This window comes from Capricornis sumatraensis, chromosome 1, assembly GCF_032405125.1.
Source record: "Capricornis sumatraensis isolate serow.1 chromosome 1, serow.2, whole genome shotgun sequence".
NCBI classification, from domain to species: domain Eukaryota; kingdom Metazoa; phylum Chordata; class Mammalia; order Artiodactyla; family Bovidae; genus Capricornis; species Capricornis sumatraensis.
This window is the reverse complement of record NC_091069.1, coordinates 453,409-471,347: the sequence shown is the minus strand read 5'-3', so window position 1 is coordinate 471,347 and position 17,939 is coordinate 453,409. Positions and strand designations below refer to the sequence as shown.

At 51.2% G+C, this 17,939-nt stretch overlaps 1 protein-coding gene across 2 annotated transcripts in view; it reads right to left on the bottom strand.

Moving 5' to 3' along the window:
* PNPLA7 (patatin like phospholipase domain containing 7) overlaps positions 1 to 17,939 on the bottom strand; it is an 81,220-nt gene that overhangs the window by 44,647 nt on the left and 18,634 nt on the right. For both annotated transcript variants that reach the window (XM_068983422.1, XM_068983418.1), the window contains exons 9-14: positions 12,117 to 12,245; positions 11,548 to 11,628; positions 8,646 to 8,772; positions 7,969 to 8,109; positions 3,337 to 3,425; positions 3,071 to 3,217 (exon numbers count right to left, since the gene is read on the bottom strand). In XM_068983422.1, coding sequence (XP_068839523.1) covers positions 3,071 to 3,217; positions 3,337 to 3,425; positions 7,969 to 8,109; positions 8,646 to 8,772; positions 11,548 to 11,628; positions 12,117 to 12,245 — 714 coding nt within the window. The remainder of the gene's footprint in view (positions 1 to 3,070; positions 3,218 to 3,336; positions 3,426 to 7,968; positions 8,110 to 8,645; positions 8,773 to 11,547; positions 11,629 to 12,116; positions 12,246 to 17,939) is intronic.

The window sequence follows — 17,939 nt, the reverse complement described above, 5'->3', positions numbered from 1 at the left end:
GAAATTTTCCAGGCAGAAGATAACTGGAGGAGGGGTTAGGAACAAAGTAGTAAAGAGACCAGCTGTGAGCAGAGGATTATTGGTTGGGTGACAGGTACATGGGGGTGCATAAGGTTATTTCCACTACCTTTTTACATGTCTGCAGCTTTCTATAATGAATAAGAGCATAAAAAATAAATCCTGGATGTACCAATTATTGAATAGGAAAAATAAAATAATACAAATAAGTTTGTTTAAAATTATTAAAATGAGACTAAGAAAATATCAACTAAAATAATATGAAAATTTTATTGATGGATTAGATAGAATAAATAAACTTTTAAGCATAACTGAGGAATTCTAAAGTCCAGCTTTGGGGCATCTGGTTGGCCCAGACTTCTGGCAAAAGGAAAGAGAACGCCTTTCTGAAGGAAATAAAGCCACCTTTGGTCTCCTGTAATTCCCACAAATAAACACTACACACAGCACACAGCTGCCAAGGAAAACCAGGTCCAGTTGGAGGTGAGACACCCCAAGCCAGGGCCAGAGGGGACAGAGGAGGCCAAGCGACCCCAAGGGAGGGACTCCACAGCAACAGGCATGCACACGGGCGAGGCGCGTGACAGCTGGGCTCGAGACAGCAGAGCCAAGAAGCAGGCCTGCCAGCATGGTGACGGGAGAGCCAGCCTCAAGAACTCAGTCCCAGGCTTAACAGCAGACCTGCTTCTGTTAGAACTTAAATAAAAACATCAACATTTATGTTTCTTTCAAAGACTTTTATAACGAAAATGCAGAAGAAAGCAGAAAAGGCAATGGCACCCCACTCCAGTACTCTAGCCTGGAAAATCCCATGGACAGAGGAGCCTGGTGGGCTGCAGTCCATGGGGTTGCTAGGAGTCAGACACGACTGAGAGACTTCACTTTCACGCACTGGAGAAGGAAATGGAACCCACTCCAATATTCTTGTCTGGAGAACCCCAGGGATGGGGGAGCCTGGTGGGCTGCCGTCTGTGGGACTGCACAGAGTCGGACACGCCTGAAGCGACTTACCAGCAGCAGCAGCAGAAGAAAGGGTAAGATTCATAATGGGTAAATGAGAACATACATTCGTTCGAGTCTTGAGGGCTAAGAGAGGAAATGGACAGAGGCAATACTTGGAGAGATACTGCTGATAATTTGCCTACAGTGATTGAGAGGGACAGACCAAAGAAGCCCACAGAGTCTCGTGCAAGACGGGTAACAAGAAACCCGTGCTCAGTTCTGTCAGCGACACCGCGTGATCCGAGAGAGCCTATCCTGACAGCACCAAGGAGACAGCTCTCCTCAAAGGAGGGAAGACGAGCACGCCCTCCTCCGCAGACGCTCAGGCCGGAGGCAGAGCACTGCCGCTGCCTTGCCCCGGGACTCAGCCCAGGAGCCGCGAGCTGCCCCTCAGGAGGCTGAGCCCCGCAGGAGGGGGGAGTCGCACGCCAGCCGTGGCCTCCCTCTGCCCGCCCGGGAACTGGCACGCGGCAGCATCTGGACCAGTCTGGCGGAGGCGCCGTGTGCCCCAATGCTGGCCCAAAAGCTGCCCCACTCAGGGGCTGTGCTGTGCATGGGTGCCGATGGCAAAACCTTCATGAAAGTTCCCAGTTCCCGCCCTGGGAGGCCAGGAAGGGAGGCCCCATGAGCTGAGGGGTGTGGGAGGCCCCATCTATCCCTGTTTTCTGGGGCTCAAGGAGGACATTGCCCTGCAGAGCTACATTGCCCTGCGTGGCGCCAGAAGTGAGACAGAAACCGCAGAGGAGTCAGGCCAGATCCCAACAGAGACACTGGAGACAGCATGACTCTGAGCCAGCCAGGTAGTCGTGAGCAAAAGCACATCAATCCAGGCCTTCCCTGCATCCCGCACAAAAATTAATCCCATCCGCTTTAAAACCTGAGAAAGGCGCAGCAGCAGAGCTTTTTGAAGACAATATATAAAAATATTTATGAACCCAAAGTAAGGAAACGTTTCTTAGACACAGAAAGCACTAACCATAAAAGAAAAAAGCGGTGCTGACTGCACTGTAGTTACAAACTTCCGTCCACCAGAGACCATTCAGAAGGCAGAAAGGCAAATCCCAGAGACGGCCACATGCAAGACCTACGCAGCACGGGACTCTCGTTCAGAAACTGGAAAGAAACCCCAGACGCCTACCAGTGAAAGACAGACAGACGGGCAGCAGGCTCCACATGCTCCCCCACCAGAGGCAGAGACAGTGAGATGTGAGACGCAGTCCCACCAGCACCAAGGAGATCGCATTAACGCTGAAACCCAAGCCCACACCCCTGCTTTTCTCTAAAATGGAAAAGCCCCCAAATTCTGACTGCTGGCACAGAGCCCTCACCCACCAGCTTGGAGGGGACACAGACCTGCGTGTGACTGAGCTCAGCACTGGCATGGACGGAGCCTCTGGCTCAGGCAGCAGTGTGGGCGCAGACTCGGAAGACACACACGACGCGTCCCTCTTACCCAGCGCACATGTGGGGAAGAGGGGTCGTGGCTGGGAGCACTAACAGTCTAGTCTGGGACGAGGTGGCTTCATACATTTCTGTTTAGAAGGCATGCACAACTCTTTATGTGAAGGGAAAAGACCAATAAAACCATGAAAGTGATGAACGCACGTTTTTAACCCTTTGTTAGCATCCTGAGTGGCGCCCTGTTCCCTGTGGACACCCAGAGGGCAAGGACCCCAGATTGCCCTGGGAGGGGGTCTGCGGAACACCAGCATCAGGACCATCAGGATGCCGTCCTGAGCCCTGCCCGGGGGAAGGGGCAGCCACTGCCACCCCTACCCTGGAACAGCTGCCTGAAGAAGCGGGACTTCTGAGGACAGGGTCTCCAGGACAGGCAGAAGCCCCCCCGATCCCACCCCAGCCAGAGGCGGCAGCAGGGTCACCTGAAGAAGCGGGACTTCCGAGGACAGGCAGAAGCCCCCCCAATCCCACCCCAGCCAGAGGCGGCAGTGGGGTCACCTGAAGAAGCGGGACTTCTGTGGACAGGGTCTCCAGGACAGGCAGAAGCCTCCCCGATCCCACCCCAGCCAGAGGAGGCAGCGGGGTCACGCACATCCAGCTTCATCAGGGTGAGCAGGTCCTGTGTGGCAGCTCTGAGGATGGAGTCTGTCTTCTTGCTGGCAACAGACTCGTCCAAGGTACCGTCCGAGTTGGGGAAGACAGCCGATGGGGTCTCTGCAACAACCACATTCTTCTTGGACTGGAGAAGAACACAGGCAGCGTGATCAGAAGGGTGCGGGTAGCTGGCCAGCCCGGGACCTGACCCAAGACGGGCCAGCAGGGAGCTCCAGCGCAGGGGTGGGGCAGGGAGCTGCCTACCTTGCTGGCCACCGCGCCACCGGGGCGCTCTTCTGTGGGTGGCGGGACCCGGGCTCGGTCACACACCATCCTCAGGTCTGAGGTGGCACCTGCAAATGGAGGGGAGACTCAGGATGCCGCGCTGGTGCCCTGTGCACACCAGGTCCTGAGCACCCACCCAGGGCAGGGCTGGCTGAGTGCACGGCCGTAGGTGACCCTAGACACAGAGCAGCCTCAGGCACTCGCAGAAAGCTGCGGCCACAGCCGCACGCCATGCAGAGGACGGCCAAGCCCAGTCCCAGGCACAGCTGGAGGAGCACGGCGGGCCACTCCCATGGGGCCAGCGGAACCTGGGAGGCGGGAAGGAGCAGCTGTGGGTCTGCCTACAGTTTGAGAGCAACTTGGTGGCTCAGAGGTTAAAGCATCTGCCTCCAAGACGGGAGACCCAGGTTCGATCTCTGGGTCGGGAAGATCCCCTGGAGAAGGAAATGGTAACCCACTCCAGCATTCTTGCCTGGAGAATCCCATGGACGGAGAAGCCTGGTGGGCTACAGTCCACGGGGTCGCAAAGAGTCGGACATGACTGAGCAACTTCACCTTCACTTTGCCTCAGTACCGCCCTTCATGGGGCAAATGAATGCAGTTTGTACTCGTATGAAAAAGTAGAAAATGGATTATTAACAGGAACCAGCCATTCCCTTCTCCAGGGAATCTTCCTGACCCAGGGATCGAACTCGAGTCTCCTGCATTGCAGGCAGATTCTTTACCATCTGAGCCACCAGGGAAGCCCCCTACAAAGACCAATATCCACTAATTTTTTAAACATTATGTTTCATAGGAAAATATTTAAATCTGTATTGAGATTTTCTTATATTAATAAGGTTTTGAAATGTTTAAAATAAACACAGCAGTTAATAACTACTTTTGTCCATCCTAAGAAATATGCACTCATAATATTTTATTATAATATTATATATATACCAATATGCTATATTATTATATTATTATTATTAATGTCAAAGCATTATGATACCAGTATCTATTTGAAAAATCCAACCACGCTCCCCGTGATAAACACATGCATATACGGAAAGTGATACACTTCCTCACTGGCCTGCTGTCACACTCACACAATCTATGAGACTTTACAGCGCTGCGTATAGGGCCTTCCCTGGTGGTCTAGTGGCCGAGACTCTGAGCTCCAGTGCAGGCGGCCCAGGTTTGATCCCTGGTCAGGGAGCTAGATCCCACGTGCTCCAACTAAGACCCAGGGCAGCCAAATAAAAAAATAAAAATAAAAAAATACAGATAAAATGTTGAGTACAGCTTGCCAGTTTATGGAATTCGATCTGCAGTTGGTTAAATCTGTGGATGTGGAAACTGAGGGCCCATCTGAGGGGCCATCTGACCTCACTGCACCCTTTCCTATGAGGGCCCTGGGTCTGCTACCCACTGCTGGTTCTTTAACCAATCTCCTATGAAAGCCAAGGGATGACTGAGTATATCTCAGATTTTTGCCAGAATCATGTCCTCTAAGAGAGCATTATCTGTACAGACCAGAGGAAAGGTAAGTCTGTCCCTATGTGGATGTTAACTAGATATATTCATGTAACTGGATACGTCACACGCAGATTTTGTTATATATGGATTGCTATTATTTTTAGTTATCTGTTATTTATTTTATTTGAAAAAAATCACTACACACGTTTTTAATATGGTGGAGCAAATGGATAACACATAGAAGAAATATACCCCAACCCCACCCACTTCAGGCAAAAGACTCAGTTCTAGGTGAGTATGAAAGATAAAGGCTTCCCTCGTAGCTCAGCTGGTAAAGAATCCGCCTGCAATGCAGGAGGCCCCGGTTTGATTCCTGGGTGGGGAAGACTGGCTGGAGAAGGGATAGGCTGCCCACTGCAGCATTCTTAGGCTTTCCTTGTGGCTCAGTTGGTAAAGAATCCACCTGCAATGCGGGAGACCTGGGTTTGATCCCAGGGTTGGGCAGATCCCCTGGAGAAGGGAAAGGCCACCCACTCCAGTATTCTGACCTGGAGAATTCCATGGGGTAGCAAAGAGTCGGACATGAGCAACTTTCACTTTCACATGAAAGAAAAAATGTCAAATCTTACAGGCAGATTTCCTAGACAGGACACAAAATATATTAACCACAAAAGGAAAAATCTGATCAATGGGATTCTTAAAAGATTTCTATTCATCAAAGGATACTATTGAGAGAGAGAAAAGTGATCAGAAAATATTTTTAATACATACATGCAACAAAGAGCTCATACAGAGAATATCTAAAGAACTCGTACAAATCCATAAGAAAATGAAAGGAAAACTAAGTGAAAAAGGCCAAAAGGCAATAAAAACCCCACCCCCAAGGAGATGGAGGATCCTCAGGCTCACAAGTCACCAGAAAGACGGGGCGACAGCCACAGCAAGGCCTGGGTGCAGGGCACACGGGGGCCGAACGAGAGAGGAAGGCTTCCTGGGGGCGCCGGGGCCGCCGAGCCGCATGGCTCCCAGGGGCGTGCCAGTGTGGTGACCCTCCTACAAACGAGGCCAGTGAGCACCTGAGTGGGGCTGAGAATCAGACTGCTGGAATTTAAATACAAACAACCACACGTGGCAGGTGGCCGTGTCCTGGACTGTGTGGACTGGAGCAACCAGACAGTCTTGTGACTCTGGTGAGGGTATAACCAGGCGAGCACTAGGAAGCCCCCGCAGCACCTCCCAAGTTAAACACAACACACCTGCCCTCGTCACTCGGCAGCTCCACACAGATAACACGCGTCCCACAGACACACGGGTGCCGTGTATGCTCACAGTGAGACAACGCTTCACACCGAGAATGGTGTGTTGCCGTATGGCACTTGGAGGCCACGAACAAGGCTGAGCAGAAGCCAGACTCAAAGCCAGTCTCAGGGTTCAGAGGTCAGGGGAACGCGAGGGCACAGGATGATAACCGCACCACTGCTGACAGGAACTGCGGGGCGCCCAGCCGGGGTCCCTTCTGGGTGCTGGCCTCACGGGGGGCTCGGTTTATGCAAATCCATCCGGAGTCCCCGAGGGCTCGCACGTTCTGTATGCACACTACACAACCGTGAACAGTCTGTGAAGATGAAGAATGACTGCTGGTTGCTAACTGGGAAGAAACAGATAAACACACAAACAGGACATAAAGATCCCTCAGCAGTAGCTCCAAGTAATGAAACAGCCAGGACAGGCATAGCCACAGACAAAAGCAGGTGGTGGCAAGCGGCTGGGGAGTGACGGCTGATGGGCCGGGGGTCTCCCTACCAGGTGACGAAAATGTGCTGGAATCAGGTAGTGGAGGCTGACGTTCAACTCCGTGAAAATACTGAAAACCAACAAAGCTGTGAACTTTAAAAGGGTTCAGTCTGGGACGTTCCTGGCGTTCCAGTGTTCAGGACTCCACGCTCCCCTGCGCAGGGTGCAGACTCAGACCCCCTGGCTCGGGACTAAGACCTTGCAAGCCACGTGGCACGGCCAAACTAAATAACTAAAAGGGTGGATTTTATGGTGAGTTAATTTGACCTCAAGAAAGTTGACTAAAAAAAAAATCTATGTAGATAACAGAAAGGAAAGGTGATGCCGAATGAAGATAGCCCTAGAAAATGCACCAGAAAACTGAAAGACTGTTTTGTGAGTGGTGCTGGGTAAATTACCACTAGACAGAGAAAGAAAAAGCTGAATTTCCTACCCTGAATATAATGTAAGAGGGAGCCATGAGGAAAGAAAGACTTCCACATGGAAAGTGAAGCTGAAAAGCCACCAGACAAGAATCCAGAAGAGTGTGTTAACATCCAATAAGAAGGAGAAGCAAGTGAGACCCAGAACATAGCCACAGGGCAACAGCTGGTTTCGATACGGACACCAAGGGTCTCTGTCCCAAAAGCAGAGGCCGGGAGAAGGGACGTGGACGTTAAAACTGATGGGAGATCTCTATCTGGAGCATACGAAAAATTTATGCAAACCAACAAAACAAATTCAGGAAACCCTGCAGAAAATGGGCAAAGAATATAAGCAGGTAATTCTTAAAGAGGGAACCCACACAGCTCTCGGGCACACCAGACGATTAAACCTGCCAGCAACCCAGGAAACACAGGTGAAGACAAGACAGAGCCGTCCTCGGGAGGCACCAACAGCGTCCCACAGCCGGGACACACCGAGGGCAAGCACGCACTGCAGGTCTCATTGGCCAGCTGAGGTCACAGCAAAGGTCCCCGTCAGGGAGGTGCCCGGGAGAGGGAAGAGAGCTGGCTGTGACCTGACCAGAGGTCACAAGGAGCCCTCTCTGCAGCCGAGACCCGACAGGAAGACCAAGCAGACAGCAGGGAGGGCCGGTGCAGGCACCTCACAGGGAGGAAAGCTGGGCAATGGCTGGGGTGCCAGGGAGACAGCAGAGGCAGCAGCCTGCTAGCACAGCCCGGCTCAGGGGCAAAGGGAGGGCAGCAGGCAGCGATCACAGCAGGGCTGCGCGGGGCCCAGCTGGGGAAACGCCCTGGACACGGAGGCTGGGGCAGGGATGCAGGGCCACTGAGGCTTCCACGGAGGCCAGGACGCAGGTGCAGGGGCCCCTAGACCCAGAGCGTGCTGGCCATCTGGGTGGGTCAGAGGCCCCTTTACCTGCAGGAGCCGAAGAGGCCTGGATGCCAGCCTGGGCCTGGCTGAGCTTGGCCGCCACCTCTTCGTGGACAGAAGGCAGCAGGGCGGGGTGGCTCCTCTTGGGCAGAGGCCCACAGACCGCGGCGCGGCTGCCCCCACGATCTGCTGGGAGGAGCCAGAATGAGGCAAGGTCTCTGCTCCCAGAGAGCACAGGCCGCACGACTGGAGGCCTGGGACAGCTCCCGGCGGACCCTGCCACCTGCCCCCACAGGCCAGCTGCTCGTCACCTGCACCTGTCTGGCCCATCACCCGTGCCCGCCTGCTCAGGCAAGTGGCAAGTGAGCAGCAGCCCCGGCTGCCCTCCCAGGTCTGCTGCCCAGCTCTGAGCACCCTCAAAAAGCCTGGCCAGCCTGCTCCCCAGCCCCCGCTCCTCATTCTTAAACGGATAGGGAGAGCCCAGGGCAGTCAGTGTGCCTGTGTGTCACCGTCATCCCAGAGGGGACTCCCAGGAGACAAGCCCAGTCAACAGCTTCCTTCCCCAAACCCACGCTCCCCGAGTGCTCAGAGCAGTGCACGCAGAGGGCAAAGCTGGGGGCCCGCCCTTGGCTGGTTTTCTCCTAGGAGGAGTAGGGGCAGGATGTGTGTGGGGGGACAGCTGGTGACTGAGGGCAGGAGGCTGGCCCCGGGGCGGGCAGAACCTGGGCCGCAGGGCTCCTGGGACCGAGGTGGCCTCTCCAGCCTCTCCTCCAGACTGCAGCACGTCGGCTTCTTGGCCTTCCCGGCAGTCGCGCTGGCCACAGACACGAGCGGGATGGCCTGGCTCTCCTGAGACGGGGAGAAGCAGGGCTGCCTCAGGAGCGCTCCTGGGGCAGCACCCTGAGCGGGGAGACACCGGGCTTCGGCAACTGGAAGGGAGGCAGTGACCTACTAGGGCACCGGGGACTCAGAAAGAGGAGGGCTTAAGGCAAGAAAGGCCCAGCTTGCTGTCGTCTTGCAAACTCCATCAGGTTTAAATAGCGGTCAAAACCGTCAGAACCTCAATATACTTCATTAAGATGAGGCAATGTAGGAAACACAGGACATGCCCTAAAGCATCAGCAAAGGAAGACGGGAGACCCGGGAGCGCTCCAAGCGTGGTGCGGAGGCTGAGTGAACACTCGCTCAGCCTGCAGGCCCTCAGGCCCGCTGGAGTGTGGCTCATGAGGCTCTGGGCCCTCCTGGCCCCCACATCATGCTTACCTGCCGGGAGCCAGCGTGAGGAACTCCGCCCATGGCAAAGGTCATGAGGAAGGAGGCTTGGCATTCGCAAAGGTGTGATCAAGCCTCAGGAAAGCCCCTGTTCCCGAGCATCTAACCCCAAAACCAGAGTGTGTTTTATGCTCTCACCTACACCTCTGACTTTACGGGGGGCTCTCCCCCATAACCGTTTCTCTCGGAGGAGGAGTAAACATGCAGCTCCAAGGCAACAAAAATTCCTGGGCGTGACAAGAGTGTTTCAGCTCACGGACTCCTCTGAAGGTTATCTAGCCCGCCTGTATAGGTTCGTCCGGCCACATGTGATCGTTTACAGCCTCCCAATCTGAGAGGCACGAGATGTTTTATTCTTACTGAAGGCAAATTATTTTGGGGAGTTGGAAATTATTAGTATAGTGGGTTGGTTAGGAATTATATTGGTGAAGGGTTTTTCATTTTTTGTGCCAATAATTGCTGCCAATTCCCTGCCCTGGGTGTGACAAGGGTGTCTTAGGACAAACCTCTCTGCTGACAGACTAGCTTGCGTAACAGGATTATCCATACTCCTGCCACTACCCACATGATTGTTTACTACCTCTCAACCATAAACAGCACAGAGAGTTTTGGAGTATTCTTAAAGTCTTAATTAGCATAGGGCTTTTCTCATTGTTGAGTCAATGATTGCCACCAGGCCACCATATCCTTAGGCACCTGGGAATATATTAATCAATCTATTTGGAATATAGAAAAGGAAATATAGTAGTTTTTAAGGTTAGCAATACTAGACTTTTTGAGTGAATGAATTTTCTCTTTTGGAATAGATCACTGTACTTTGTTATAAATCACTGTGTCCTTGCTATGTAAAAATGTAACTTTATCACTATCTTAAGACTAAATAGATCTTAAGGGGAACATTGGTGAAAGGATTTTCATTTGTTGGGTTGATGTTTGCTGCTAAATCTCCATGTTCCCTGCCCTTATAATGAATATAACTAGCATATAGGAGAAATAAGTATTAACCTTTAAGCATATAGGAGAAATAAGTATTAACCTTTAAGATTAATCATGTTAACCTTGGGTTAAGTAAATTCCTTTCTTGATTGTAACTCACTACACCCTCACCCTATAGGAATGTAACTTTATTTGGAGGATGGTGCCTGGTTTAAGAAAAAAAACACCCTTGGAAGAAATCAGTTTTTTGGTTATCAGAAAGAAAGGGTCGTAAAATGTCAGCAGGCCTCATGGCGAGAAGATGATGTAAAATCCCTAAGACCTTTTTGTGTGAAGCACCTGATTTTGATAAAGGTCAGGACTGCTGACCCCCCCGTGTGTCTGTATTCATCCCTATGTGTAACAAAAGGCATATAAGCAAACCCAAAAATAAAGAAATGGGATCAGTTTCCGGAAAGACTGATTCCCCCATGTCGTTCTTTTCTGCTCCCCGTTTTCCTGGCTGAATTCCCATCTGGAGTGTGGGTGCTCACCACGTCTACTTACTTGCCCCGGTTTTCAAGCCCACGCGAGGAGGAGCCCAAGGAGGGGCACCTTCCGATATTCAAGTGGCACCGGTGGCCCAACGTAGATGGTGCAAATTCCGTGTCTTGGAATTTTATTGGTATCCCATGTAAACCAAGTTATTCAGCCTCTTTTTCTCTCCTACTATTTTCTGGCCGAATTCTCATCTGGTGCATGGGTGCCCACCAAGCCTATTAATTTTGCCTGGGCTTCTAAGATCGGACCGGGGCAGGGCGGGGGGGCCTCAGTGCCTCCTCTCCGGTGATTGGTATCCCATGTGAACCAAGTTATTCAGCCTCTTTTTCTCTGCTCATCTTCTAATCCCCCTCTATCTGTAATTAAATAAGTTATCTCTAAGGACGCCGACGCTGTCCCCACCTTCGAATTCCCTGGAATCACTGGGGCTGGACCCCGGCACTTACCGCTCACCAGAATTGAGGGGGTGAAGCAGCTTCCCCCACCCCACAGCCATCAGCTCAATCCACTGGCCTCGACTGAGGCAGGGTCGAGGGCAGGGCACGCTGCCCCAGGTGCCCTCAGAGGGGCCCAGGGCAAGGGGCAGGCCAGGGACACAGCTCCGCTGCTGGGTGTCGGCTCGGCACAGGTCAGGTAGAAGATGGGAAGGCAACCACGTGCACAGAACAGGGGGACCAGAGAAGCGGAGTTTGGCCAAACCACAGGCCCTCCCAGAGGGGAGCCGTGTGGACACGGGGCCCGCAGACAGGCAGCGTGTCCCCAGGACAGGCTCAGCACTGGGTCCCAGGAGACCCCACCCCGGCCTGTCTGCTGGCCCGCCCCTTGAGGCAGAAGCGGGTGTCCCGAGGACCCATGGTGGGAGGCTGGCACACTCACGGGGTTGAAGAGCTCCGTGGTCAGGCCCAGGTAGCTGTGCAGAGCCAGAAAGGTGACCCTCTGCAGCCGCACCATGATGATCTGCAGAGAGGCGAGCCAGCTGAGCAGGACGGGCCTCCCCAGGGGCTGAGCCTGCCAACCTCGCGAGCCGGAGAGCCCCTGGTGGAGACAACCCAGCCTGCACACAAGGTGTGGGCACGGGGCAGAAGGAAGCTGCATTGCTTCTGCAAGTTTCTAAAATTACTTCAAATCAAGACATTTAATAATAACAAGAGTTCTTTTGGGACATGGTGGGCAATCTGAAAACGGCATTGAAGCTACCAATATTAATTTTTACAGCAAAATACGTACTACAAGGTTTTAAAAAAAATCTTAGTTCTTCCGACACCCACCATGAGCCCCACGTCGCCAGCACTCAGTCCTGCCGGTGAAGGCACTTCCACTACTGGGGACATGCCTCGTGGCCCCGGGACACAGTACACCGATGATGAGATACTCAGGGCCTCGACCCTGGGCCCCTCCCTGAGACGGCCAGGGCACCAGACAGACTGCCTGGAAAAGTGGCTCACCTGCACCACCCTCACCAGAGTTTCAGGATATCTCTCAAAAACTCCTTGAAACGCCGTAGCCGGGAGCCGGAGGACGGTGGAGGGGACAGCAGCGCGGGCGGACACTGTTCTGTACGGTGCGGCATGGCCCTGCAACAACAGCCCCGGTCAGCCCGTGCTGGCCGCCCCGAGGCCCGGAGCCTGGCTCCCTCAGCCCGCGTGCGGCCTCAAGCATCACAGCTCTCAGCTCCCCGCTCTCCTAGGCCTCTGGCAAGGCCGAGGAGCCAGGATCACCCACCCAACGAGCCCGCTGAGCCCTGCCTGGCCACCAGCGCAGCTCCCGGTGGCCGAGGACCGGCTGGGCGGCACTTGAGAACTGGCGGGTGTGCGGCAGCAAGGCTGCCCCTTTCAGCCTGTTATCATTCCCAGGCAGTGGCCTGGCCCCTTCTGGCTTGCAGTTCTGAGTCATGCCACCACCTCTCCTCTGAGAGCCACTTCCAGGCAACCACCAGCTTTTTTCTGAACTGATGTTTTCCTTTGTCAAAGTACCACATAAGCGGAATCACACTGGGCCAGGCTGCTCCCACTGAGACAGCACACTTGAGGGGCACCCTGCTGCTGGTATGCCAGGAGTCTGTGCTGTTTGTTGGCGGGAACCAGCCTGTTTTGCAGATGCATCACAGTTTCCTCGTGCACCTGGCATATGCGTGCTTGTGTGCTCAGCTGCTTCAGCCATGTCTGACTCCGCAACCTCATGGACTGTAGCCCGCCAGATTCTCTGTCCACAGGGCTCTGAGGCAAGAATGCTGGAGCGGATCGCCTTGTCCTCCCACAGGGGGTCTTCCGGAACTGGAGATCAAGCTCCCACCTGCCTGCGCTTCTTACTTCACAGGCAGACTGTTTACCCACTGAGCCACCTGGGAAGCCCTATGCATCCAGCAGGTGAAGGACATTTGGCCTGTTCCCAGTATTGGCAATTACAGATAAAACTAAATATTTCCATACTGGATTTTGTGTGAACAAAGTTTTCATCTTCCTTGCTAAATTTTGTGGAATTATTTACCAAAACCGCAGCTAGAGTTGGAGTTGGAGTGGGGGCTGACCTGTAAGGGGGAGCACTCACACATACCACCATGTCAGTTACCACCCTTGTCAGTTACCCGAAAGAGGAAGAAGCCTCTGCCTGCATTTTGGATGGGAATTTGCCTCTACCTATCCTCCGGCCATAAAGGCTGAGCATGGAAGAACTGATGCTTTCCAACTGTGGTGCTGGAAAACTCTTGAGAGTCCCCTGGACTGCAAGGAGATCCAACCAGTCCATCCTAAAGGAGATCAACCCTGAATATGCATTGGAAGGACTGATGCTGAAGCTCCAGTACTTTGCGACCCCATGGGCTGCAGCCTGCCTGGTTTCCCTGTCCTTCACTATCTCCTGGAGTTTGCTCAAACTCAAGTCCATTGAGTCAGTCAAGTCCATTGAAGCCATCCAACCATCTCATCCTCTGTTGCCCACTTCTCTTCCTACACTCAATCTTTCCCAGCATCAGGGTCTTTTCCAATGAGTCAGCTCTTTGCATCAGGTGGCCAAAGTATTGGAGCTTCAGTTTCAGCAACAGTCCTTCCAATGAGTACTCAAGGTTGATTCCCTTCAGGATTGACTAGTTTGAGCTCCTTGCTGTCCAAGACTCTTGCTCTCAAAAGTCTTCCCTGGTGCCACAGTTCAAGCACATTGGTTCTTTGGCATTCAGCCTTCTTTATGGACCAATTCCCATTTCGGTACATGACAGTGAAAGTTGCTCAGTCGTGTCCCAGGGACTACGTAGCCCATGGAATTCTCCATGTCAGAATACTGGAGTGGAGAGCTGTTCCCTTCTCCAGGGAATCTTTCTGACCCAGGAATTAAACCAGGGTCTCCTACATTGCAGGCACATTTTTTACCAGCTGAGCTACCAGGGAAGCCCAGATTGGTACACAACCACGGGAAAACCGTCGTTTTGATTACACGGACCTTTGCTGGCAAAGGGACGCCTCTGCTTTTTAATACAGCCTAGATCTGCATGGCTTTTCTTCCAGGGAGCAGGTGGCTCTTAATTTCATGGCTGCAGTCACCATCCACAGTGGTGTTGGAGCCGAGAAAAGAAAATATGTCACTGCTTCTACTCTCCCCTTCTATTTGCCATGAAGTCGTGAGACTGGATGCCGTGGTCCTGGTTTTTTCAGTGTTGAGCTTTAAGCCAGCTTTTTCACTCTCTTTCACTTTCATCAAGAGGCTCTTTAGTTCCTCCTCACTTTCCGCCATTTGAATGGTGTCATCTGCATATCTGAGACTGTTAGTATTTCTCCCAGCAGTTTTGATTCCAGCTTGTGATTCATCCAGCCCAGCATTTCACAGGATGTACTCTGGATATAAGTTAAATAAGCAGGGTGACAACATACAGCCTTGATGTACTCCTTTCCCAATTTGGAACCAGTCTATTGTTCCATGTCTGGTTCTAACTGTTGCTTTTTGACCTGCACACAGGTTTTTCAGAAGGCAGGTAAGGTAGGCTGGTATTCCTATCTAAGAATTTTTCCACAGTTTTTTTGTGATCCACACAGTCAAAGTTTTAGCATAGTCAATGAAGCAGAAGTAGATGTTTTTCTGGAATTCCCTTTTTCTATGATCCAACAGATGTTGGCAATTTAATCTCTGGTTCCTCTGCCTTTTCTAAATAAAGCTTGTTCATCTGGAAGTTCTTGATTCATGTACTGGTGAAGCCTAGCTCGAAGGGTTTTGAGCATTACCTTCCTGCTGCTGCTGCTGAGTCGCTTCAGTCGTGTCCGACTCTGTGCAACCCCATAGACGGCAGTCCACCAGGCGCTCCTGTCCCTGGGATTCTCCAGGCAAGAACACTGGAGTGGGTTGCCATTTCCTTCTCCAATGCATGAAAGTGAAACGTGAAAGTGAAGTCGCTCAGTCGTATCCGACTCTTAGCGACCCCATGGACTGCAGCCTACCAGGCTCCTCCGTCCATAGGATTTTCCAGGCAGAATACTGGAGTGGGGTGCCATTGCCTTCTCCAATTACCTTCCTAGTGTGTGAAATAAGCACAATTGTAGGGTAGTTTGAACATTCTTTGGCATTGCCTTTCTTTGGGATTGGAATGAAAACTGACCTTTTCCAGTCCTTTGGTCACTACTGTTTTCCAAATTTGCTGACATTTACTACCATTTGCTTTAAGACCCAGAATATATTAACCGTATGTATTGTGAGTGCCCCATGTCCACATGAAAGGAATGTACTTGCTATTGTTGGGATGAGTGTTCAATAAATGTTCAATTAATTAATTAAGCAAGGAGGCTGATGGTGCTGTTGAGCTTCGCTACATCTCTGTAGACTTTCTGTCTACCTACCCTACTGATCACTGAAAGAGTGAAGTCATCAGCTATAACTAGGGATCCATTTCTCCTTTCACATCTATAAGTTTCTGCTCCACTTTTGAAATTCCATTCTTAGGAGAATACACATGTGGGGTTGCTCCATCTTCTTGACGAGTGGTATTCCTCACCCCAGAAACATTCTGTGGTCTGAAGCCTACTCTGTCTAACATTAATGCAGCCTTTCGGTTTTGAGTTTTCATGATATAGTCTATCATATTCTTTTCTTTTTAATCTACCTAAGTCTTTATGGCTATAGTAGTTTTATGAAGCCAGCATGTAGCTGGATATTGGTATTTCTATCTAAACTGATCACCATTTAATTGATGCATTCAACATTATTACTGATGTATCTAGGGTTAGGCTCCAATTTTCTGGGGAATGTTGAAATTTTTAGCAAGTTATCAAGCTGACTGGGTTCAGACCATGAGTTCTGTCTTACTCCCTGGCCCATCCCACTGCTGTGTGGGGCTGGGGGGGCCCGCATCTCTGATTTTTGGGTTGATGCCTTAAGTGCTTGGCTCTGCTGGCACCAATGCCCCTCGGTCCGAGACCTGGGCTGAGGCTGCATCTCAGCCGGGTTCTCACGGCCGTGCCTGGCCTGTGCCATGCTGCTGTCTATCCGCCCTGAGACTCTCAAGAGCCACCCCCACTCTCTCCCACACCGAGAGCCCGGGATCGGGCTGCCCTGAGACAGAGCACTGAGACGGAAGGGGAAGCGACCGTCCCTGGGCTGCTCTTCCTGTTTGCAGCTCCCATCCGCGATCTGCCCACTTTTATTTTCAGATTCCTGGGTAACTGCTTTGCATTCTACCCAAAGTTTCTGTTGTAACCAGCAGGAGAGAGAGGCTATGGTAGCATCACTCTGCCACGGCAGAACAGGAATTCTATTTCATTCTTATTAAAAATAAAATCTCAATGTCTCTCTTCTTTGAAAGCCAGAATGAAGAAGCTTACTAAATTGCCACAGAGAGCAGCACGCCTGTGTGGTGAGGCTCACTGTTGCTGCTGTTGGACAGCCCTGCTTTAGTTGTATGCAATGCCCTGCAAAAGAGAACTCACACAGATAAAACCTAGTGGATGTCCAGTCTCCTGACCTGACTGTCCATGAGTGAACATGGAAAATGCCCCTTCCTCCAAACAGCCCTGCCTGTTGGGAACACTGGGCTCCCGCTCAAGGGGTCCTCGGTGTGTTTTGGGCTTAGTTATATCGCTCCTGCCTGGAAGTCCTTTCTGCCTGCTTCAGATCCTTTATACTGAGAAGGCTGTCCCTGTATGAATCCAGAGAAGCCAAAGCTCAAAGAGATACATGCACCCCAATGTTCATGGCATTACTATTCACAAGAGTCAGGCCATAGAAGCAACCTAAGTGTCCATCAACAAATGGATGGATAAGGAAGGTGTGGCGCATATATACACAGGGGAGTACATGTACACAATGGAGTATACATACACAATGGAGTATACGTACACAATGGAGTATACGTACACAGTGGAGTATATGTACACAACGGAATATATATACACAATGTGGAGTGTATATATATATATATATACACACAGCGGAGTACATGTACACAATGGAATATATGTACACAATGTGGAGTATATATACACAATGTCGAGTATGTATACACAGTGGAGTACATGTACACAATGGAGTATACATACACAATGGAGTATACATACACAATGGAGTATACATACACAATGGAGTATGTGTACACAATGGAGTATATATACACAATGTGGAGTATATATACACAATGTCGAGTATGTATACACAGTGGAGTACATGTACACAATGGAGTATACATACACAATGGAGTATACATACACAATGGAGTATATATACACAATGGAGTATATGTACACAATGGAGTATATGTATACAATGTGGAGTATATATACACAATGAGGAGTATATGTACACAATGGAGTATATATACACAGTGGAGTACATGTGCACAATGTGGAGTACATGTACACAGTGGAATATATGTTCACAGTGGAGTATACATACACAATCTGGAGTATATATGCACAGGGGAGTACATGTACACAATGGAGTATACGTACACAATGGAGTATACGTACACGATGGAGTATACATACACAATGGAGTATACATACACAGTGGAGTATACATACACAATGTGGAGCATATATACACAGTGGAGTATACATACACAATGCGATACTGTGGCTGTTTAGTTGCTGGGTCATGTCCAACTCTTTGAAACCCTATGGAGTGTAGTCTGCCAGGTTCCTCTGTCCATGGGATTTCCCAGGCAAGAATACCAGAGTGACTTGCCATTTCCTTGACAAGGACTTTCCCAGACCAGGGAGTGAAGCTGCGTCTCCTGCTTGGCAGGCTGATTCCTCACCACTGAGCCACCTGGGAAGCATTTATGGAATGCCACTCAA